The following is a 25,999-nucleotide window of genomic DNA, read 5'->3' as shown; positions in this document are numbered from 1 at the left end:
TTTTCATCTTGTTAATAACTTGTATAACTATTGTAATAGTTGGTAGCTAATTTTGTAAGACAAGTGTTTCACATTTAACTGCTTGAATCTTAGGCTATTTTCACACATCCGGCTTTGGCCCACGCCAGTACAGTGTATACAGTACAATGGTAGCGCGGCAACTTCTAGGTTACATGCTCCGGTCACATGAAAGCATGTGACTGGCGCTTGTTGCCCTGCTATTGTACTGTATACACTGCACTGGCGTGCGCCAAATCAGGCAAACCAGCGAAAAGCCAGATGTGTGAAACTAGCTTTACTAGCATTGACTGTTTTTAGTATGCATGGAGGTATCACCCTTTTTTAATTAGAGATACACATTTGTTGATAATTAGAAGGAGGTATTTTCCTTTCTCTTTGTTTTGTATAAAGTAGTCTATCCTTACAGAGCAGTTGTGGACCTTGATGAAGGCAGTTATATGGCGAAACATACACAGTGTGCAGAATTATTATGCAAGTTGTATTTTAGAGGATTTTTTTTTATTATTGATCAACAACTATGTTCTCAATCAACCCAAAAGACTCAAATATCAAAGCTTAATATTTTTGGAAGTTGGAGTGTTTTTTTTTTAGATTTGGCTATCTTAGGAGGATATCTGTTTGTGCAGGTAACTATTACTGTGCAAACTTATTAGGCAACTTAATAAAAACCAAATATATTCCCATCTCACTTGTTTATTTTCACCAGGTAAATCAATATAACTGCAGAAAATTTAGAAATAAACATTTCTAACATGCAAAAACAAAACCCCAAGAAATTAGTGACCAATATAGCCACCTTTCATTAGGATGACACTCAACAGCTTATCATCCATAGATTCTGTCAATTGCTTGATCTTTTACGATCAACATTGCGTGCAGCAGCCACCACAGCCACCCGGACACTGTTCCGAGAGGTGTATTATTTTCCCTCCCTGTAGATCTCACATTTTATGAAGGACCAAAGGTTCTCTATGAAGTTCAGATCAGGTGAACAAAGGGGCCATGTCATTTTTTCATCTTTTAGACCTTTACCGGCCAGCCATGCTGTGGAGTAGTTAGATGCATGTGATGGAGCACTGTCATGCATGAAAATCATGTTTCATTGAATCTTGAACGATACCAACTTCTTCCTGTACCACTGCTTGAAGAAGTTGTCTTCCAGAAACTGGCAGTAGGTCTGGGAGTTGAGCTTTACTCCATCCTCAACCCGAAAAGGTCCCACAAGTTCATCTTTGCTGATACCAACCCATGGGCGGCATGGTGGCTCAGGGGTTAGCACTGCAGCCTTGCAGCGCTGGGGTCCTGGGTTTGAATCCCACCAAGGACAACATCTGCAAGGAGTTTGTATGTTCTCCCAGTGTTCGCGTTGTTTCCTCCGGGTACTCCAATTTCCTCCCACACTCCAAAGACATACAGTTAGGGACTCTAGATTGTGAGCCCCAATGGGGACAGCATTCCTGATGTATGTGAACCGCAGCGGAATATGTTAGCGCTATATAAAAATAAAGATTTTATTTATACCAGTACCCCACCTCCACCTTGCTGGCCTTTGAGTCGAAGTGGAGCTCTCTGCTCTTTACTGATCAGTCTCTGGCCCATCTGTACCGCCCCGGGGCTCGGCCGGCTGCCGAGCCGCTCGGATCCGTGCTTGTCGGAGGGTGGCTCGAGCTCCTCACGGACCTGGGGGTCACGTCACTCTGTAAGGGGGTTGGTGCTACATGTAGGGACTTCGGTGAGGAGGTCCACGGCCGGAGCCGCGGTTGTTTGTAGGGGATTTGAGTTTGTGACGCCACCCATGGGTTGTGGTGAATGGATGGACACCACCGCTGCCGTTGACTAGGCTCCCAGGGACGGTGTTGCGCAGCTTCGTGTTGATCCCTCTGTGGGTAGGGGGATGATGGTCCCGGGGGCCCGAGGGAGGGTGCTTAGGCGGGGAATGTATGATGCTGCTGGCGTGTCGGTGCAGCGCGGTGCGCGACCCGAAGGCAGTAGGGTCCCAACAGTGACTTTTCAACTTGGCAGCCGGAATCCGCTGCCTTTAACTTTCATCTTCGTATTCCTCCTCCACTGTAACTTCAGAGCTTTACGGTGGGGGAGGGGACTGGGGCCGCCTGGGAACATTGCGGCTCTCTCTCCTCTGTACATCAAGGACGAACCAGCCCCTCTCCCCGCAATGTCGGATGTACGTGACCAGCTCACCGTGCGCCAGGTCACGGTCCGGGTGACCTACTGGGAGGTGGGGGCCGACATCCCTCCTGGAGACAAAGATCTCGGCCTCCAGGCCGGGCTCGAAAATGAACCCCCATCCACGGCGGGGATCAAACTGGCATACCTGCCCCTCGTACTTTGGGCCCCGTACCCGGTAAGTGGCGGTGCAGAGGTTCTCCTTCTCCTTGATGGTCCGGGCCAGCACCTCCGCCTTCTGCCTTTCACGGGCCGCGATCTCCCGGCCCAACGGGTTTTGCTGCCACTCCCAGTACGGAGCGTCTCCTTGCTCCCTCTGCACAGGGGTTGGGCCCAGCCGGAGTTCCCCTGTGCTGGCTACGACCAGCACCTTCTGAGCCACGGTTGTTTGTAGGGGATTTGAGTTCGTGACGCCACCCACGGGTTGTGGTGAATGGATGGACACCACCGCTGCCGTTGACTAGGCTCCTGGGGACGGTGTTGCGCAGCTTGGTGTTGACCCCTCCATGGGTAGGGGGGATGATGGTCCCAGGGGCCCGAGGGAGGTGCTGAGGCGGGGAATGTATGATGCTGCTGGCGTGTCGGTGCGGTGCGTGGCCCGAAGGCACTGTTTTACTCACTATCACAAACGCTGGAGTCTCTGGTAAACCAAACAAGATGGTGGATGGTGCCCGCAGCCGGCTGCGCTTTTCCCCTTTTGTAGGTTGGTGGTTTCCGCCTTTCTCCTGCACCTCACTTGTGTAGAAATGATGACTCCTATGCCTGAGCAACGGTAGTCCGCTCCCCAGCCTGGTGTGTGCTGGGAGAGTCCTTTTTGCCCGCAGACGCTGGCCCGTCCGGTCTCTATGCCTGGGCGGTGGCTTTCTACCCTTATGGTTGGGCTGTTGTCTTCAGTCGGGTCTTAGGTGGGAAAGGGCCTAAAGTCCAGTCCTCAATCAGTTGATTTGACTCTGCCCAGTTGTTTCTGGGCCTCGTACTGGGTCTGAGTACCCCTCCTGGTGCTCCGGTTTCCAATCGGTTCCCCGGTTCGGTACCGGTGGGCCACCACCCGTCCCCGATCCTTCTGGTTCCACCGGCTGTAATCCCAGCTCCTGTCTCCCTGCCAGAGGTGAGAATAACTGTGGAAAGAGAGGCGCAAAAATAGGGTCTTACCCGGTATGACACGTGGGGGCAAGTGTGGGTTAGAACACTCACCTGATGGGGTTGTGCAAGTCACAACCCCTATGAAGGCATGTAGTTAATGTGGAAGGCAGTGGTCCCGCAGTGTAGATATAATCCAAGAGGTAAAGCAGAAAGCAGGTTTAAAATTCCGCGCCAAGCCACAGAAAATCCAGATGCTTGTTAATAAATCCCTTTCTTTATTATTTTTTACACAGGTCTACGTGTTTCGAGGACACATCTGCCCTCATCATCAGGACGATGTACAAAGAAAGTCTTTCTTTGTACATTGTCCTGATGATGAGGACGGATGTGTCCTCGAAACGCGTAGACCTGTGTAAAAAATAATAAAGAAAGGGATTTATTAACAAGCATCTGGATTCTCTGTGGCTTGGCGCGGAATTTTAAACCTGCTTTCTGCTTTACCTCTTGGATTATATCCTTGCCAGAGGTGACTGGGCTCCAACCCAGACACCTGGTGTAGACTATGGCAGACCTGGACACAGGTCTGCCCTTGAACTTCACTCCACTCCACTGTCAAAGCTCATCTAAACCACCATTTTTCCCGAATCAGGGCTTGTGAACTCCTCGGTGGGCGGAGCCAACCGCCTGGGTCCGCCCCCTGGTGTGAACATCAAACCCGGAGGGAGGTGATAAGGGTTTTGTAGTTTGGCTGCTGTCACCTTATTAAGGGGGGAGGTGTTTGTGTAAGGGCCTACCTGTGACTACCTGGCTAGTCCAGGGCGTCACACATCCATCTGGCCCATCAAGAGTCACTCATTTCATCAGTCCATAAAACCTTTGAAAAATCAGTCTTAAGATATTTCTTGCCCCAGTCTTGACGTTTTATCTTATGTTTCTTGTACAAAGGTGGTCGTTTTTCAGCCTTCCTTACCTTGGCCATGTCCCCGAGTATGGCACACCTTGTGCTCTTTGATACTCCAGTAACGTTGCAGCTCTGAAATATGGCCAAACTGGTGGCAAATGGCATCTTGGCAGCTTCACGCTTGATTTTCCTCAATTCATGGGCAGTTATTTTGCGCCTTTTTTGCCCAACACACTTCTTGCGAAACTGTTGATTATTTGCCATGAAACGCTTGATTGTTCAGTGATCACACTTCAAAAGTTTGGCAATTTCAAGACTGCTGCATCCCTCTGCAAGACAGCTCACAATTTTGGACATTTCAGAGCCCGTCAAATCTCTCTTCTGACCCATTTTGCCAAAGGAAAGGAAGTTGCCTAATAATTAAGCACACCTTATATAGGGTGTTGATGTCATTACACCACACCCCTCCTCATTACAGAGACACACATCACCTGATTTACTTAATTGGTTGTTGGCTCTCAAGCCTATACAGCTTGGAGTAGGACAACCTGTATAAAAATCATCATGTGATCAAAATACTCATTTGCCTAATAATTCTGCACACGGTGTATAGTCCCAATGTGAATACACTGCCTATTTTGGACAAGTGCATGTCTCATGGATTTTAAAATATTTGAATAAAGACATTGGATTTTAAAGGTTTCCGTGGATCTGCGATTGTGTTGGAGATTTTCCCTTTTTTTTCTATACCAGCAGTAAGCTTCAACCCTCTCGTTACATGTCCGAAAGATCGCAGCATATCACTCCATGAAAACAAAGGTTCGGCGAGCTGGCTTGAAAAGTTTTTTTGTATATGATTGTGAGCTATATAGCCTTGCACCTACTGCATTATTATTTTTAGAAATTTTTGGAAAATGGAAGCTACCAATGATGCGGTCTTTTCTATGAGACTACAGTGCAAGATTGAATAAATCAGCACATATTTTTAATGATGAAGTTGAGTCTCCTGAGAAGACCAACGATAAGTTAAACAATATTATGAGCACACTTGAGACCACTATAATAAAGAGTTGAGAGTATGGTGGGACCACAACTCTTTGTATAGTTATCTGGAAATAAAAAATTATACCACGTGGACTAAGGTTAAAAAAAGAGGGCAGCGTATGGAAATAATTTCCAAAAACAGTGAAACAATATTTTGAGTGACTGTTCTATAAAACTCCTTCAATTGATAGTTAAAGAAGAGAATGTGTTTGTGACAATTAAAACGGATATTAATAAATTACAATTATCCACTAAACGATTTCAGCATACGGAGGAGTTTAAAAAAACTTCATAAGAAAATGAATAAAAATTTCAACAAACTGGAGAATTCAATAACAATGATTAAGAAGAAAAAATTTAAGAGGGATATTGAAGACTATAAGAATGACCAAGTTTATACCTGGCATAAAGATTTTCGATCTGTTCTTAAAACTCCGTGGAAAAAATACAAGGGAAAATAAAGCGCTAAAGTGACATTTAAAGATACATTTTCTACCGCTGAGCAATCGTCTTAGGGGTACTTTGCACGCTGCGACATCACTAGCAGATGCTAGCGATGCCGAGCGCGATAATACCCGCCCCCGTCGCACATGCGATATCTTGCGATAGCTGCCGTAGCGAACATTATCGCTACGGCAGCTTCACACGCACTTACCTGCCCTGCGACGTCGCTCTGGCCGGCGACCCGCCTCCTTCCTAAGGGGGCGGGTCGTTCGGCGTCACAGCGACGTCACACAGCAGGTGGCCAATAGAAGCGGAGGGGCAAAGATGAGCTGGACGTAAACATCCCGCCCACCTTTTCCCTTCCCCATAGCCGGTGGAGGCAGGTAAGGAGATGTTCCTCGCTCCTGCGGCTTCACACACAGCGATGTGTGCTGCCGCAGGAACGAGGAACAACATCATATCTCCTATTGGTGCGACATTATGGAAATGACCGACGCTACACAGATCACCGATTTTCGACACTTTTGCGATCGTTTATCGGCGCATCTAGGCTTTACACGTTGCGACGTCGTTACCGACGCTGGATGTGCGTCACTTTCGATTTGACCCTGACGATATCGCAGTAGCGATGTCGCAACGTGCAAAGTACCCCTTACTGTTCATTTGATGAACAATCTGATGATACCACTAGTGCTTTGTGTAATAAAGAGCAAAATAAGAGTATAGACCCCATTACTAGACAATATCAAAGTTCTAATATAGTATCAAAAAACGCGAAAGAGGGGGAAGCACAGGAGGAGCAACAGTTTTAAAGAAGAACAAGGCTTGCTAATAATGGAAATTCCTGTTTGGAATCTATCTAGTTATGTGCTTTCTGAGGCCCAATTAACACTTATCAAAAGGCCTAGGATTTCCCCTCCTGTAACTTTGATCTCTATCAAACAATTCTAGATGTAAACCGTTTAGCAAGAAATATAAACAGTGAAATGTCATTTTAAAGGGGATAATGCGATGATTCCTAATATACAATGTATGAACGATATTGATATTTTAGATAAAGATGAATTGTTGCATTTTGTAGAACAAGAAGCGATCCTTGATTTGAAAATGTTTGATTAAAATTACTCAGTAGGTATAGTGCAGTTCTAACACATTTTCCACATCCAATAAGAATTTTTATCCATTAAAATCTAGACTAGCAGTTCTAGATGCGTTTCAGGACGCCATAGAAAAAGAACTTTTGGAATTAAGTAAAAATATTGTGAATACAAATTCAAATTTAACATTCCAAGAAAAATGCGCCCTGAAGGAATTGAGAGATAATGGAGACTTGTTGGCAAAAAAAAAACCAAACTGATAAAGGCGGGGCTATTGTTCTATTAAATGCTGGATTGTACAAAAAAAATCAACTGGATGGATCTGGAAAATAGATGTATATAGTGAATTATTGCAGACCCCACAGAAATGTATAATGCAGAGTTGTTCAGTCTCTTGAAAGAAGAATTGGGCATGGGAGTTTTAGATGAGAAAAAAATTGATTATATTTATCGAATGTTTCCTATTACCCCAGTCTTTCACTCACTTCCTAAAATACATAAGGGGATTTTTCCAATCCCCTTAAGACCCATTGTGGCAGGTATAGGAAGTTTGAGTGAAAGACTGGGTGAATGGCTGGACACATTCTTATAGCCGATGGTAACTATTACTTCTAGTCATATAAGAGATACAAAAAGTGTGGTTACTATGGTAAATGATTTTGAATGGCAATCTGAATTTTCGTGGCTTTCTTGTGATGTGGTAAGGCTCTACCCCTTCATTCCTGACAATATTGCCATGAAATGCTTGGAGTTTTACATGCAAAAATACTGTAATTATGAGGATTTAACGCAAAAGATAATTCTGATGGTAACAAAGTTTTGGTTGTCACATAATTACTTTAGCTAGAATGAACGCTTCTTTTTGCAAAACCGCGGCGTGAGTATAGCGGGCTTTACACACTACAACAAATCTAATGATGTGTCGGCAGGGTCACGTCGTAAGTGACGCACATCTGGCATCGTTAGTGTTGTTGTAGCGTATGACAGCTACGTGCGATTGAACGTAAAACCGTTCATCGCATGCACGTCGGGTTGTTCAATGTTCCTGAGGCAGCACACATCGCAGTGTGTGACACCCCGGGAACGATGCACAGATCTTACCTGTGTCCCACGGCTCCCGCCGGCAATGCGGAAGGAAGGAGGTGGGCAAGATGTTTACGTACCGCTCATCTCCACCCCTCTGCTTCTATTGGCCGACTGCCGCGTGACATCGCTGTGACGCCGAACATCCCTCCCACTCCAGGAAGTGGATGTTCGCCGCCCACATCGAGGTCGTATGGAAGGGTAAGTACGTGTGACAGGAAATAATCGTTTGTGCGACACGGTCAACAAATTAAATGTGCCGCACATACGATGGGGCGGGTACGATCGCATACGATATCGTATGTGATATCCTAAGGTGTAAACCAGCCTTATGGGGGCTAAATTTAGTCCTTTACTGGCAAATATAGTTGTCAATTTGGGAGGAGAATTTCATTTATTCTCATGAAAATCCTTATCATGCGAAAAAATGGATAGGGCGCTATATCAACGATAGGGTTCTTGTGTGGAGCGGTACAGAAAATGAAGCAGTTAACTTTTTTTAAATACATCAATGATAATGACTACAATTTAACAAACTTGCAGTTATAAAAATTGGAAAAATATTAGTTCCATTATAAAAATGTATTTGCCAATTTTAGAAAAGGATATTGAGATAAAAACTATTCTTAAACATCCAATAAGATTTGTATCTAAAAGAGCGTCTACGGTAGGTAATTTTCTATCTCCCAGTTTGTTCATTGAGAATATTGATTCCTCTACACAAAATTGGTTGAAACTAACCGTTTTTTATAAATGCGGTGCTAATGTTTGTAAGTGTTGGAAATTTGTCAGTAAAGATAAGAAATTCTCCTCTACCTTTAATAAAAGGGAATATTTAATAAAGGATTTTATAAACTGCAATACGGAGAACGTAATCTGATAGAAAGTCGTGAATGTGAACTTCAATACATCGGCTGTACGATGGGGTTGTTGAAAAAACGCATCAGAAAACATATTTCAGTTGCATTGAATCTCCCTATAGCTGGTGCTTCAGTTGTCTCACGACATTTTGCACACAAACATAAAGGGGATTTAAGTAGTTTTTTATTTAAAGGTATAGAAAAAGTTTACAAACCTTTGAGGGGAGGAGATTTCCTCTTCTAGCACGTGAAAGTAAGTGGATATTTCTATTGGAAACTCATATCCCTAATGGTCTGAATAGCAGACTGGATTTGATAACACAATAGTAATGTGAATTGTCAGTTCTAAAATACTTTGTAAATATGCAAACATTTTTTCATCCTAATAACTTGTATTATTATAACCATTGTAATAGTTGGTAGCTAATTTTGTAATAAGACAAGTTTTTCCACATTTAACTGCTTGAATCTTACTAGCATTGACTGTTTTTAGTATGCATGGGTGTATCACCCTTTTTTTTAATTAGAGACACACATTTGTGGATAATTAGAAGGATGTATTTTCCTCTCTTTGTTTTGTATAAAATAGTCTATTCTTACAGAGCAGTTGTTGACCTTGATGAAGGCAGTTATATGCCGAAACATGTAGTCCCGATGTGAATACACTGCCTATTTTGGACAAGTGCATGTCTCATGGGATTTTAAAATATTTGAATAAAGACATTGGAGTTTAAAGATTGCCATGGATCTGCGATTGTTCTGGAGATATATATATATATATGTGTATATGCATCCAACATTACTATGTCATATATTTACAATTTAAATTGGACCAAGGGTATAGCATTAAAAATATGCAGAAAAATATTAGCTTTATACCTAGATGTGAACCCTACATTACATAATGAAATGTGTACTAAGACATAAATTAATTTATAATTACATTTATAGCATATTATATTTATATATATATACACACATATATATATATATATATATATATATATATATATATATATACATATACACACACAATATTATATATATATATATATATATATATATATATATATATATATATATATATCTATATATATAATTGCCTTATTCTGTCTGTCTGTCTGTCTGTCTGTCTGTCTGTCTGTCTGTCATGCTCCAAAATTGTGTCCTTACGGTGACACTAAGTGTCCTTACGGTGACACAAAGCTGATTGGCCGCTGGGCTCGCCATGGCCCCGCCCCCCGCACGGATTGGCCGCTCGCCTTGCTCGGCTCCTTCCCCGCATGGATTGGCCGCTCGCCTCGGATCCGACCCCCCCGCACGATTGGCCGCCACTCACACTCAGACTCAGACGCAGACGCAGACTCAGACGCACACTCAGACGCACACTCAGACGCAGACGCAGACTCAGACGCAGACTCAGACGCACACTCAGACGCACACTCAGACGCACACTCAGACGCACACTCAGACGCAGACACAGACTCAGACGCACACTCAGACTCAGACGCACACTCAGACGCAGACTCAGACTCAGACGCACACTCAGACGCACACTCAGACTCTCAGACTCACACTCAGACGCAGACTCAGACTCAGACGCACACTCAGACGCACACTCAGACTCAGACTCAGACACAGACTCAGACTCAGACTCAGACAGACTCAGACTCAGACTCAGACTCAGACACAGACTCAGACTCAGACTCAGACTCAGACTCAGACTCAGACTCAGACACAGACTCAGACACAGACACAGACTCAGACTCAGACTCAGACAGACTCAGACTCAGACTCAGACTCAGACACAGACTCAGACTCAGACGCAGACTCAGACTCAGACACAGACGCAGACTCAGACTCAGACTCAGACTCAGACTCAGACTCAGACTCAGACTCAGACTCAGACACAGACTCAGACTCAGACTCAGACTCAGACTCAGACTCACACTCACACTCACACTCACACTCACACTCAGACTCACACTCACACTCAGACTCAGACTCACACTCAGACTCAGACTCACACTCAGACTCACACTCAGACTCACACTCAGACTCACACTCAGACTCAGACTCACACTCACACTCAGACTCACACTCACACTCAGACTCACACTCAGACTCACACTCAGACTCACACTCAGACTCACACTCAGATGCAGACTCACACGCAGACGCAGACTCACACGCAGACGCAGACTCACACTCAGACTCAGACTCAGACTCAGACTCAGACTCACACTCAGACTCACACTCAGACTCACACTCAGACGCAGACTCACACTCAGACTCAGACTCACACTCAGACTCACACTCAGACTCACACTCAGACTCACACTCAGACTCACACTCAGACTCACACTCAGACTCAAACTCACAAGCACACTCAGACTCACACTCACACTTACACTCACACTCACACGCACACTCAGACTCAAACGCACACTCAGACTTACACGCACACTCACACTCACTCACACTCAGACTCACACGCACACTCACACTCAGACTCACACGCACACTCACACTCAGACGCACACGCACACTCACACTCAGACGCACACTCACACTCAGACTCAGACTTACACTCAGACTCACACAAACACTCACACTCAAACGCACACTCACACTCAGACTCAAACGCACACTCACACTCAGACTCACACGCACACTCACACTCAGACTCACACGCACACTCACACTCAGACTCACACGCACACTCACACGCACACTCACACGCACACTCACACGCACACTCACACGCACACTCAGACTCAGACTCAGACTCACTCGCACACTCAGACTCACACGCACACTCAACGCAGCAGACACACAACACCCAACACACAAACACCGCGGCACACACAAATATACGCACATACCGCACAACACACACATTGCACAAAACATACCTCCCCCCAAAACACACACACACACACACACCCACACAAACCGCGCAACACACATACACAACGATACAGACACACAGCGCTCCACAAATAACGACACACAACGCAACACACAAACAACACCGCTCTCACCCCCCGCTACACCCAGACAACACCCAGAACATGTACAGCCCCTACACAAACACTTGGTAACTACACACAACAACATCTATATATATATATATATATATATATAACAAAAATCATACATTAACTACACAATACGTAAATTCTAGAATACCCGATGCGTAGAATCGGGCCACCTTCTAGTATATATATATATATATATATATATATATATATATATATATATATTCCCAGAGGCTTACGTTTGCATACACGGCCAACCACTGAATTTAATCAGGAGTTTATTTCTCAATGGAATGACATCCTTTCAGAATGTTCGAAGAAGCTTTTAATGCTTATTATTGAACATGAGCAAACGAAATTTACATGTCTTGACACTAAAACTAAAGAAGTGGAAGAGTCAATAAAAAAATATTCTACAAGTGACACATATAAATCTATGAGGGAACAAATGAATATTAAAATCTCTAAATTAGAGGATTTCATCACATCTCTCAAAGAGGGGAAATTCAAAAGGGACTCAAGGGATTATGAGACTAATAGGGTGTAAACTGGCACCAGTTCAGACGGAATCCTACTAATACGCCTAAATCTATATTGAAGAAAAAGAAATTCAGCCCTTTTTCTAATAGGGTTAGTTTTTCCTCTACGGATCTGGACTCCATGGATGTGGATTCTACGGATTATAATACGGATACCTCTGAACAAAACGCATCAGCGGCTTCTACATCGATTCAGGATCCAAAACACTTTCCAGCTCCAAAACAACAAAGAAAAAAACAAGGCGGGCCGGTATCAAACATTCCGGCAGAAAATGTTTTTCAACACAGTCACTTCACGAGAGGAAAGAAACATTAACCCCTGGCCAAGGTTTTTCCGTTATTAACATGTCTGCCAGCATCCTCAATCATCATGAGATCCGGGCCCTGGAAAAGGGTCTTAATTTTGTGCCTTCAGTTGATTTCAATCTTTATGAAACCATCCTCGATGTTAATCACTTTATACGTAAATTAACTGTTAAGAGACACTTTTCCCAGGAATCTACCATTGAGGATACCGCTAATATTGAATCTGAACAGGCTCCTCTTTTTTTGTCATCCTTTCAGGAGCAGATGACCCTACAAAATTTACGGGATCTCTCACAGGATATATGTGTTTTGTCTGATGATTCTTCTATTTCCAGGAGGATTCCTAATCCTTCATAATATCCTATGGAATCCCGATGTGATCAAATGTCTGATTTCCAGACGGTAGTTGAAAAGGAATTAACTAAATTACAACATCAATCAAAATCTTCCTTTTCTAACCTATCTAAACAAGAAAAATTGGCTATACAATCATTAAAAAAATAATTCTAATATTATTGTCCGTAATGCGGATAAAGGGGGCGCAGTTGTAGTACTGGATGTCGGTTTATATGAGAGGGAGTTATGTCAAATGCTCAGTGACACCAATGTATATAAAAAACTCCATACAGATTCTGTACATGGTATCAGGAATTCTCTAGAGCAATTAGTTAAGGAGGGTTTTCATATGGGACTATTTAATATAAAACAGAAGGAATTTTTTTATCCCGACCTATCCCCTGACTCCACTACTACACGCGCTCCCTAAATCCCATAAGGATATGTTTCCTCCAAAATTCCGTCCAATTGTTTCTGGAATCGGGTCGATTACGGAACATTTATCCGAATGGCTGGATGATCATTTACAGGATTTGGCTAAAGCCTCTCCTAGTCATATAATAGATAGTAAGCATGTCTTGAACATTATTTCTGGTATCAAATGGCAAAAGGAGTATAGTTGGATCTCCTGTGATGTACAGACTCTATATACATGTATCCCCCATTATTTGGCTATTTTGGCCCTTAAAAGTTCATTGGAGAGATACACCAATTATTCATCTGATTTGTAGCACCTTATCCTTGAGGTAACAAACTTTCTTTTTAAAAATAATTATTTTTCATTTTTGGGGGTGTTCTATCTTCAGCTTCAAGGCTGTTCGATGGGGGCGAAATTTTCACCCTCATTAGCATGCATTTTTTTGCACTGGTGGGAGGAACAATTCATATTTAATCTCTCCAACCCCTTTCTTTCTGATACTGCCATATACTTGCGATATCTTGATGAAGTCTTAATTATATGGCAGGGAGCCTCTGAAACTGTTGGTGACTTTATCAGCTATATCAGCAATAATGCACACAATCTTTCCTTCACATATCCACATCATCTTACAAAGATCAGCTTTTTGGATATGTCCCTTTATGGTAATCACATGACGGGGGTTATTGAAAGCAAACTGTACCGTAAACCTTGCTCTGGCAACTCACTTTTACATACCAAAAGTTGCCATCCCCGTCATGTGATCCAAAATATACCAGCGGGTGAATATGTAAGAGCTGTCAGATGTTGTACCACTGCTGCTGATTTGGCTGAAGAATTTACAATTATTGATGAGAGATTTAAAGTGAGGGGTTACTCCCAAGCTCATCTGGATCATTCCAAAAATAAAGTGAATCTCAAGGATAGGGAACAGTATCTTGATAAAAAGGAAAAAACTTTTAATTTTGATAAAAAAAAAAGTGTTTTTTTCTACTAAATATAGTAGAAATTATCATCAGGTTACAAATATTATCAGGAGATTCCTCCCTATTCTTTTGTCAGATGAAACCCTATACAAAATTCTTGATCAAGGTGTGAAATTTGTGTCTAGGAAAAACGCATCTCTGGGCAGTCGATTATCCCCTAGTGATCACACAGCTCCAACTCGGAGAAATGTTAATCCTAATACTAGTCTTAATTGGCTTCCAACATGTAGGTCTTACAAGTGTGGGGGTAAATCCTGCGGTCTTTGTAGATTCATGGTCGGTGCACAAAATTTCTCTTCCAATGTTAATGGAAAGATTTTTAAAATTAAGGATATGATAAATTGCGGCACCGATCATGTTATCTACTGTATTTCCTGCAGTGAATGCTGCCTCCAGTATATTGGCAGTACGACCCGTCCTTTGAGACGTAGGATTTCAGAGCATGTTTATGACTCGAATCACACTACTACTACCAGGAATCTATCTGGGGCATCACAGCATTTTTTTTTCTAACCATGCTGGTAATATCGATACTTTGCAGGTGGTTGCTCTTGAGAAGGTTAGATTGCCAAAGAGAGGAGGTAATTTGAAGGAATTATTATTACGCAGAGAAACATTTTGGATTTTTGCTATGGATACACGATCTCCTCTAGGCATGAACCGCAAGAGCAATTTGCACTTTATTTATTGAATGTATCTGTAAAAAAATGTTTTTCCATGATTCTCTTTTTGGTGTTTGTTTTTTTTTTCTCTTTTCTTCCTTATCCTGGCTTCTTTACTCTCCTCCCACTTCTGTCCTCACTGGGTTCACAGCTTATTTTAATTAGTCCATTTCCATTCATTCAGTAGAGACTGACTAAGAGCCATTGGGTTCGAAATGCATCCTCTCTGGCAGTTGTTTATACCCTGTTTGGACCTTTTTTTATATGGATTTTAATTTGATTCAATAAAATTTTTGGATTTTAATATCCCTTGGACTTTGTTGCTGGATTACCCTCTGTCTACAATCTGGATTGCCAGTATACCCTTTCACTTGCACGAGTCCTGGATACGGTGACCCCTCCTTTGGCTACAGGTGAGCGGATACCAATCTTTCTTTTTGTCCCTGACACACACACAAAGTATACACACAATAACAGCGAGAACAAATATTTTGCTTTACTCGCATCCTGTCCCCAATATGTAAATTGTGAATGAAAGAGAATTGATTACCTTTATTCTTTGTTTCCCAAAAATATCTAGCCAGCACCCAAGCCAAAATAGAAACGCCAATCACAGCCCCAATGTGCAGAAAGGGACTAGTTGCCTAAGATAAGAGGAGAGTAAAAGGATATATTTTCAGACAAACGAATCAGTTTGCAAATTGAGTTGGTCAGACACAGGGACTATGCAAAATAGGAAAGTAGGAAAGTATATATATATATATATATATATATGTCATATGAAAAAGTTTGGGCACCCCTATTAATGTTAACCTTTTTTCTTTATAACAGTTTTGGTTTTTAAAAGAAAAAAGTTCAGCTCACCGAGTTGCTGTTCACCGCTGTTTAAGTGGACCCAACGCAGGGAAAGCTTGGCAGCCAAATACACGATATATGAAGAAATCCAGCGCAGTCCTCAAGGTGTAGATTAAAAATCATCAACATTTATTTGTGAAATTCAATAAAAAACAAAATTGTGCAAAGCGGTCAGCAGGAAATACAGGGGATACAGGTAATCAAGACCCCATAGAACTACGTGTTTCGACACATAGTCTTACTCATGGAGCTGACCGCTTTGCACAATTTTGTTTTTTATTGGATTTCACAAATAAATGTTGATGATTTTTAATCTACACCTTGAGGACTGCGCTGGATTTCTTCATATATAGTTTTGGTTTTTGCAACAGCTATTTCAGTTTCATATATCTAATAACTGATGGACTGAGCAATATTTCTGGATTGAAATGAGGTTTATTGTACTAACAGAAAATGTGCAACCCACATTTGAAACAAAATTTGACTGGTGCAAAAGTATGGGCACCTCAACATAAAAGTGACATTAATATTTTGTAGATCCTGCTTTTGCAAAAATAACAGAATAACAGCCTCTAGTCACTTCCAGTAGCTTTTAATGAGTTCCTGGATCCTGGATGAAGGTATATTTGACCATTCCTGTTAACAAAACAATTCCAGTTAAGTTTGAAGTTTGATGCCACTCTTCATAGGAGAACAACTTGCAAGTGGCCACCTTAAATACCTTTTCTCATGATTGGATACACCTGCCTATGAAGTTCAAAGCTCAATGAGGTTACAAAACCAATTTAGTGCTTTAGTAAGTCAGTAAAAAGTAGTTAGGAGTGTTCAAATCAAGAAATTGATAAGGGTGCCCATACTTTTGCACAGGTCAAATTTTGTTTAAATGCGGATTGCACATTTTCTGTTAGTACAATAAACCTCATTTCAATCCAGAAATATTACTGAGTCCATCAGTTATTAGATATATGAAACTGAAACAGCTGTAGCAAAAACCCAAACTGTTATAAAGAAAAAAGGTTACCATTAATAGGGGTGCCCAAACGACTGTATATATATTATATATATATATATATATATATATATATATATATATATATATATATATATATATATATATATATATATATATATATATATATATATACATATACATACATATACTTTTAATATATACGATAAAGTAAAATTTAATTAAGAATATTTTTTTCGAAGTTGTAAAGATTGCACCGTGGTTTCCAATTCTAAAGTAAGACTGTAAATGTACTCCCTAATCTAACTCCACTGTCATGCTACCAGTCCCCAAATATCCTCAGCTACTCCATGGTCCACAGTGATTTGACATCACCTGATAATGGCAGGCAATGGTCAGCACCATGGGTGACACTTCCCTACTGTATGTAGTGACCGCCTCCAAAGTCAAGTGATGTAGAGTTGATCAAAGGGAACCCGTCGTGTCATTTTTTGATATTAAACCACCTCGAATGTGTTTTAAAAAGATGCAATAGTTTAAAAAATATTCCATGCATTCATCTTAAAAAAAAAAAAAAGGACTTTACAAGCTGAGGTTACTGCAATAAATACGTTAGGTTTCAGTCATAGTGGTGCAGCTTTTCCTGCGATCAATCACTCTCACTTAAGTTGAGACTTGATTCTTTTAACTTAGACCCGCCCCCCGCATTGTAATTGATTACACTTCAGGTTCTTTAACTTCACTTCTCTGCTGAGCTCCGCCCATTACGGTCACATGATCATGACATCAGCACAGATCCTGCACAACCACTTCCCTTCTGCTGATTACCACAGGATCCTTCACTAGCACTTTTCTGCTGAGCTCCACCCATTATGGTCACATGATATGCATTTTTTTCCCATGCTTGTTGAAAATTGTGGCAAAACTGCTTTTTTTTTAAATTTCAGTTGGCCTCAAAACATACACGGGCCACAATGTTTGACCACAGCCTTGGTGTGGTTGTACTTATCAGTCCATTGCAAGGGCTAAAGCTACACAGTGATGTGTCAGGCAACACTAAAATTGCAGAAAAACACTGCAACAGAGATTGTAATGATTTCCTATGATGTCACATTGCAACCTGCGACATACTACAGCATGGAGGCCATAGACTTCAATGGAATTCACACATGACAGGCGATGAATGTGCTATTTAATTTACGGCAATATCACAGCTTTAAATTAGTCACTCAACAGCAAGTTACAGACAAGCTGCACAAATCTTTTGTCAGGTGTCTTTTCAGCGGATCGCTCGACAAAGTCACTATCTAACGCTAGTTTTCCATTGATAAGAGTATATTGAATTATTAATATAGCCACAAAAAAAATCTGTTATCTCTCTGGTAGGTGTGTGGCTGTTTCAGCCTAATGCTAGATTCACACATCTGTGTATCACAAGTCTCCTGACCCAAACTGATCCTCCTGATAGGCATATAGGAGACCCTCTTCTGCTCCGTGCATCGCTGTCCATGCTTGGCCCATGACATAGGGATATGTGAATATAGCCTTTGGTCTTGCTTATTAATTGCATAATTTGGTCCATTGCATTACAGGTGACTGTACCAAAATATACAATATCAATTTACGGATTATTGTGTTTTTTCCTAACTTTTTAAGGTTGAAATGGGTTAATCAAGTCCAACCTATCATATGAAATGATGCATTTCTCCCTATTTTTTATGTTTTTTTGTGCACATTTGATGCAGCATCTTTAAATGCATTCTTTATTTTAATGCAGAGCTCCTGTTCTGCACTTAAAAATGCAATTGTGTTTTTTTTACATCAATTTATTCAGGCTCCCTATACAAGTCTACTGGGGAAAAAATGCACCAAAAAACGCAATTCAATAGTGTCTTTTGGGCACGAGTTTCCATAAATTCACATCAACTCTGCCTGAACGGTTAAATACAGCAGATTTTCTTCATAAAAAGGCAAAAATGCAATGTTTCTGTTTTATGGTAACATGGCCTACTGATAACAACCTCCTTCATTTGCACAAACAGCTCTTTTGACCTTTTATCTGTTTCTTCAACTGATGACATAGCTTATTCAATAGTCCAATTACTTTTGAGCCTGGGAAAATGAAGGAATTCTGTAAAAAATGTGCGCAATTCCTAAATATTAAATGCAATTGTTTTTAAGTTATACTTCTAGACCCAACTGTACTTGTGTAACACATAGCAGTACTATTGATGTGCTTGGTTTAGCAATATTATGTTTGTGTGCAGGTTGTAGGAGATCCAGCATGTAGATTAAATCAATGTTTATTCCAAAATGTTTGATAACTTCTTCAGCAGTGTATATGCCATAAAAAGAATAGGCAAAAGGTCTACAAGGTGATATTACGGGTTTCGAACCTTTGAACTCCATGGTTCGTAGGGCTTATTCACACACCAGTATTTGGTCAGTATTTTGCATCAGAGTTTGGATGCTAAAACCAGTAGTGGAATTTACAGAGAAAAACTATAATTGAAAGAATGACACCTGGTTCTGGAGTTTTGGAGAAACTCCTGGTTTTGGCAAATACTGATCAAAAATACTGATGTGTGAATGAAGCCTAAAGCTGGTGTCACACTAAGCGACCGCGACAACGACGTCGCTGTTACGTCACCATTTTCGGTGACGTAACAGCGACCTTGTAAGTCGCTGTTATGATCGCTGCTTAGCTGTCAAACACAGCAGAAGCAGCGATCATAACGTCGCTGTGCTACATGTGCAGAGAGCAGGGAGCCGCGCTTAGCGCTGGCTCCTTGCTCTCCTAGGTACAGTACACATCGGGTTAATTAACCCGATGTGTGCTGCAGCTACATGTCACAGTGCAGAGAGCAAGGAGCCGCGCGCACTGCTTAGCGCTGGCTCCTTGCTCTCCTAGGTACAGTACACATCGGGTTAATTACCCGATGCGTACTGCAGCTACATGTCACAGTGCAGAGAGCAGGGAGCCGCGCGCACTGCTTAGCGCTGGCTCCTTGCTCTCCTTGATACAGTATACATCGGGTTAATTACCCGATGCATACTGCAGCCACATGTCACAGTGCAGGAGCCGGCACTGGCAGCAAGAGCGGAGGCTGGTAACCAGCGTAAACATCGGGTAACCAGGGAAAGGTCTTCCCTTGGTTACCCGATGTTTACGCTGGTTACAGCTAACCGCAGCTGCCAGTGCCGGCTCCTGATCGCTTCATTTCGTCGCTCTCTCGCTGTCACACACAGCGATGTGTGTGTCACAGCGGGAGAGTGACGACCAAAAAATGAAGCTGGACATTCAGCAACGACCGGCGACCTCACAGCAGGGGCCAGGTCGTTGCTGGATGTCACACACAGCGACAGCGACGTCGCTGCAACGTCACAGAAAATGGTGACGTAGCAGCGACGTCGTTGTCGTCGTCGTTATGTGTGACACCAGCTTAAGTCATCACTTAACAAAAACCTTGTGACAGATTTCTTTTAACTAATCTGAGAGCAGCATAATGTAGAGCCAGAGACTCTGATTCCTGCAATGTCACTTACTGGTAGTCTTGCAGTAGTTTTGATACAATCACTGTTTAATCAACAAGAGATTATCACTATAGGACTAGTAAAGCTGCTACAAGGTAGTCCAGCATATTCATGAGCTCTGTATAACCCCACACCTACCACTGAGGCTGTATACACTGTCACAGGCAGAAAGCAGCCAATCAGTGGTGTGTGTGTGTGTGTGTGTGTGTGTGTGTGTGGGGGGGGGGGGTTATAGAGATTCACATTCAAACAACTGGTAGAATTCATAGTATCATAGTTTTTAAGGTTGAAGGGAGACTCTAAGTCCATCTAGTTCAACCTGTAGCCTAACATGTTGATCCAGAGGAAGGCAAAAAAACCCCAATGTGGCAAACAAGTTCCAATGGGGAAAAAATTTCCTTCCTGACTCCACATCCGGCAATCAGACTAGTTCCCTGGATCAATACCCTGTCATAAAATCTAATATACATAACTGGTAATATTAAATTTTTCAAGAAAGGCGTCCAGGCTCTGCTTAAATGTTAGTAGTGAATCACTCATTACAACATCATGCGGCAGAGAGTTCCACAGTCTCACTGCTCGTACAGTAAAGAATCCTCGTCTGTGATTATGATTAAACCTGCTTTCCTCAAGACGTAGCGGATGCCCCTGTGTTCCAGTCGCAGACCTAGGTGTAAAAAGATCTTTGGAAAGGTCTCTGTACTGTCCCCTCATATATTTATACATTGTGATTAGATCCCCCCTAAGCCTTCGTTTTTCCAAACTAAATAACCCCAAGTTTAGTAACCTGTCTTCGTATTGCAGCCCACCCATTCCTCTAATAATCTTGGTCGCTCTTCTCTGCACCCTCTCCAGTTCAGCTATGTCCTCCTTATATATCTGTGACCAGAATTGTACACAGTATTCTAAGTGCGGTCGCACTAGTGACTTGTACAGAGGTAGAACTATATTTTTTTCATGAACACTTATACCTCTTTTAATACATCCCATTATTTTATTAGCCCTGGCAGCAGTTGCCTGACACTGTCCACTAAAGTGAAGTTTACCATCCACCCATACACCCAAGTCTTTTTCTGTGTCTGTTTTACCCAGTGTTTTATAATTAAGTACATAATCATAAATGTTATTTCCTCTACCCAAGTGCATGACCTTACATTTATCTACATTAAACTTCAATTGCCACTTCTCAGCCCAATCCTCCAATTTACATAAATCTCCCTGTAATATAAAATTATCCTCCTCTGTATTGATTACCCTGCAGAGTTTAGTATCATCTGCAAATATTGAAATTCTACTCCGCATGCCCCCAACAAGGTCATTTATAAATATGTTGAAAAGAAGCGGGCCCAATACTGACCCCTGTGGTACCCCACTATGAACTGAGACCCAGTCCGAGTACGTACCATTAATAACCACCCTTTGTTTCCTATCACTGAGCCAGTTTTTAACCCAGTTACACATATTTTCCCCTATGCCCATTATTCTCATTTTATGTACCAACCTTTTGTGTGGCACCGTATCAAAAGCTTTTGAAAAGTCCATATACACAACATCCACTGCATTTCCCTGGTCCAGGCTTGAACTTACCTCTTCATAGAAGCTGATCAAATTAGTTTGACAGGATCGATCCCTCATAAACCCATGTTGATACTCTGTCATAAGGTTATTTTTCTTGAGATACTCCAGTATAGCATCTCTCAAGAAACCCTCAAGGATTTTACCAACCGTAGAGGTTAAACTTACCGGCCTATAATTTCCCGGCTCAGTTTTTGTCCCCTTTTTGAATATTGGCACCACATTTGCTATGCGCCAGTCCTGCGGTACCGACCCTGTTATTAAGGAATCTGAGAAGATTAAAAATAATGGTCTATCTATCACAGAACTCAATTCCTGTAGTACTCTGGGGTGTATGCCATCCGGGCCCGGAGATTTGTCAACCTTAGTGATTTAGAGGCGGCGGCGTTATGGTATCACTGGTCATGTCATCTGCCATGGCATTTTCTTGTATAAAAACCGTAGAAAAAAAGTCATTCAGCAGGTTGGCTTTACCCTCATCCCCTTCCACCATTTCACCAAGACTATTTTTAAGGGGGCCAACACTATCGCTTTTCAGTTTTTTACTGTTTATGTAGTTAAAGAATATTTTAGGATTATTTTTACTTTCTCTCGCAATGAGTCTCTCTGTCTCAAACTTAGCTAACTTAATTTGCTTTTTACATATTTTATTTAATTTTCTATAATTATATAATGCCTCATCACTACCTACCCTCTTTAATTCTTTTAAGGCTTTCTGTTTTTCTTTTATTGCTTCCCTTACAGCTCTATTTAGCCATAGGGGTTTCCTCCTATTTCTAGCATGTTTGTTCCCATAGGGTATATTTTCTGCACAAGCCCTATTCAGGATGCTCATAAAAGTCTCCCATTTGCTTTGTGTACTTTTATTACTTAGTACATCATCCCAGTTTATTGCACTAAGATCATCTCTCAACCGTTTAAAATTTGCTTTCCTGAAGTTTAGTGTCCTTGTAGCCCCTCTACTAGACATCTTACTAAAGAATACATGAAAACTTATTATTTTGTGATCACTATTCCCCAAGTAACCCCCAACTTGTATATTTGATATGCGGTCTGGCCTATTGGTTAGTACAAGGTCTAGTAGTGCTCCCCCTCTTGTGGGGTCCTGTACCATTTGTGAAAGGTAATTATCTTTCATTGTTATCAAAAATCTATTTCCTTTGCTGGAACTGCAAGTTTCTGTTCCCCAATTTATATCACGATAGTTAAAGTCCCCCATAATAATTACCTCTCCGAGACTCGCTGCTTTATCAATTTGCTTTATGAGGAGATTCTCTACCTCTTCCATAATATTCGGCGTCTTATAACACACCCCTATCAGTATTTTATTATTCATTCTCCCCCCCCTTATCTCCACCCATAGGGACTCTACATTCTCAGTACCCTCACATATGTTGTCACGCAGGATGGGTTTTAAGGATGATTTTACATATAGACACACACCTCCCCCTCGCTTATTTGTACGGTCATTCCTGAATAGGCTATAACCTTGTAAATTAACAGCCCAGTCATAGCTCTCATCCAGCCATGTCTCTGATATCCCCACTATATCATAATTTTTTTCCAACAATATTAATTCTAATTCCTCCACCTTATTTGTGAGGCTTCGGGCATTAGTGTACATGCACGTTACGTATGACTCTGTACCTGTATTCCTGCTTACTGTATTAACTGTCCTAACCCTTCCCCCCCGTACCACCCCCAATTTCATTACTTGTGCCCTGGTCACTATCTGCACTACATTCCCCTTCTATAAAGTGAATACCCTCGTCCCCCATTCCTAGTTTAAACACTCCTCCAACCTTCTAGCCATTTTCTGCCCCAGCAGAGCTGCACCCTCCCCATTAAGATGCAGCCCATCCCTAGCATAGAATCTGTAGCCAACTGAAAAGTCGTCCCAATTCTCCAGGAACCCAAAACCCTCTTTCCGACACCAATTCCTGAGCCACCTGTTAACCTCCCTGATCTCCCTTTGCCTCTCTGGTGTGGCTCGTGGCACAGGTCGTATTTCCGAAAATACCACCTTTGAGGTCCATGCTTTAAGCTTACAACCTAATTCCCTGAAATCATCTTTAAGGACCTTCCACCTACCTCTAACTTTGTCATTTGTGCCAATGTGTACAATGACCGCTGGGTCCTCCCCAGCCCCTCCCAGTAATCTGTCAACCCAATCAGCGATGTGCCGAACTCGAGCGCCAGGAAGACAACACACTGTTCGGCGATCCCTGTCTTTGTGACAGATTGCCCTATCTGTCCCCCTAATAATTGAGTCCCCCACTACCAGTACCTGTCTTGCCTGCCCTGCACTCCTATTCCCCCCCTTACTGGAGCAGACACTCCTCTGGCGTTCAGAGGTCATGCCTTGCTGCAGCAATGCTACCCCTGTAATGACATCCCCCTCATCTGCCAAGTTTGCAAACCTATTGGGGTGTGTCAGTTCAGGACTAGCCTTCCTAGCACTTTTCCCTTTACCCCCCTTTCTGTCACCCAGCTACCTACCTCACCGTCCTGCCGCTCCCTACTACGATCCTCCCCCACATCTGACCCAGCAAGCTGCTGCTCAGTGAGCAGAAAACACCTTTACATATTGCTAACGCATCTCAGAGTTGCCAGCTGCTCATTTAGATCCAGTATCTGGGCTTCCAAATGTGCAACTTGCGCACATCTCGAACAACAGTATGCACCCTCGAACGGCTTTTCAAGGACTGCATACATGAGACAAGATGTACACTGGATCACATTAGCAATAGTGGAGCACATTTTCTAATGGGGATAGCACTAAACAAATGTTAAGTAATTAAACAACTAAATACAAACAATTCTACTCACACTTACTTTTGCTCACACTTTGCTCACTCACGCTCACAATGAAGAAGACAGGCTAAAACCCGGTTCTCCTTGAGCTCGCGGTGACTCTTCACTTATCCCAGAAGGCACTGGGAATATGCAAGTTATCCTCGCAAGACTCCTTCCCTGGCTTTCAGAAGTCTTCCTTCCGGCTGTAACGGCCAAAACCCGGTTCTCCTTGAGCTCGCGGTGACTCTTCACTTATCCCAGAAGGCACTGAGAATATGCAAATTATCCTCGCAAGACTCCTTCCCTGGCTTTCAGAAGTCTTCCTTCCGGCTGTAATGGCCAAAACCCGGTTCTCCTTGAGCTCGCGGTGACTCTTCACTTATCCCCAGAAGGCACTGGGAATATGCAAATTATCCTCGCAAGACTCCTTCCCTGGCTTTGCAGCATAGAAAACAGTGATTTTATCAAGATGACACTAAGCAGTCCAGTAAGTGACATCGCTGGAATCAGGGGTTCTGTCTCTCCATTATTCTGCTGTTAGATAGGGTAGGAAAAACTTGTTGACAGATTCCCATTAATCATGAGTTATCTCTAAGAACCAGGGACTTCCAAGTCTCGAAACATGTAATAACTCCTATGTCTTGTAGACCTTTTGCTTAATCTCATTATGGAATACACAATAATGAGAGGTTCTTATCAATTCTGGAATAAACATTGATTTTATATACTCACATGTGCTGTATTCCCTATTACCTTGCATCCTACTGTGTGTGATTAACTCTCCCACCATGTTTCCTGTGACTGTGCAAAAAGGAAAATGGGTCAATGCAAAGGTTTGGACACCCTTGGAAATTTGTGTGTTCAGATAACTTTGACCTAGGTTTCAGACCTTAGTAAGCCTGCTAGGGTTATGGCTTATTATTCAGCACAAACTTGGTTTATGCTGAAGAAATGTGGAACACTTGAAAACGCGTTAACAATAAGCCGCATCATATCCAGCTTGTGTATCCTGGTCTTTCTAATTGGCATCCACAAAAGCATGAAGATAGCCACAATTTCCCTGCATCCTGATATCTTTAACTTTATGCCTTTTAGAGAAATTGTATCTTCCACTTGCTGAACTGTTCACAATAACAGTAGTTTTAACTAGGGGTGTCCAAACGTTTGCATGCCACTGTATTATGGTGGGGACCCATTAGTTTAGCTCTAGATGATAATTGAATAATAAATGCTTAGCAGCAGTGTTGCCATGGAATGATGTTGC

General features: G+C 42.2%; 1 protein-coding gene across 2 annotated transcripts in view; it reads right to left on the bottom strand.

Moving 5' to 3' along the window:
* GDPD2 (glycerophosphodiester phosphodiesterase domain containing 2) overlaps nucleotides 1-25,999 on the bottom strand; it is a 278,190-nt gene that overhangs the window by 66,359 nt on the left and 185,832 nt on the right. For both annotated transcript variants that reach the window (XM_075322762.1, XM_075322763.1), the window contains exon 7: nucleotides 15,556-15,649. In XM_075322762.1, coding sequence (XP_075178877.1) covers nucleotides 15,556-15,649 — 94 coding nt within the window. The remainder of the gene's footprint in view (nucleotides 1-15,555; nucleotides 15,650-25,999) is intronic.

Source organism: Anomaloglossus baeobatrachus, chromosome 9 (assembly GCF_048569485.1).
Source record: "Anomaloglossus baeobatrachus isolate aAnoBae1 chromosome 9, aAnoBae1.hap1, whole genome shotgun sequence".
NCBI lineage: Eukaryota > Metazoa > Chordata > Amphibia > Anura > Aromobatidae > Anomaloglossus > Anomaloglossus baeobatrachus.
This window is presented reverse-complemented; position numbering and strand designations above follow the sequence as displayed.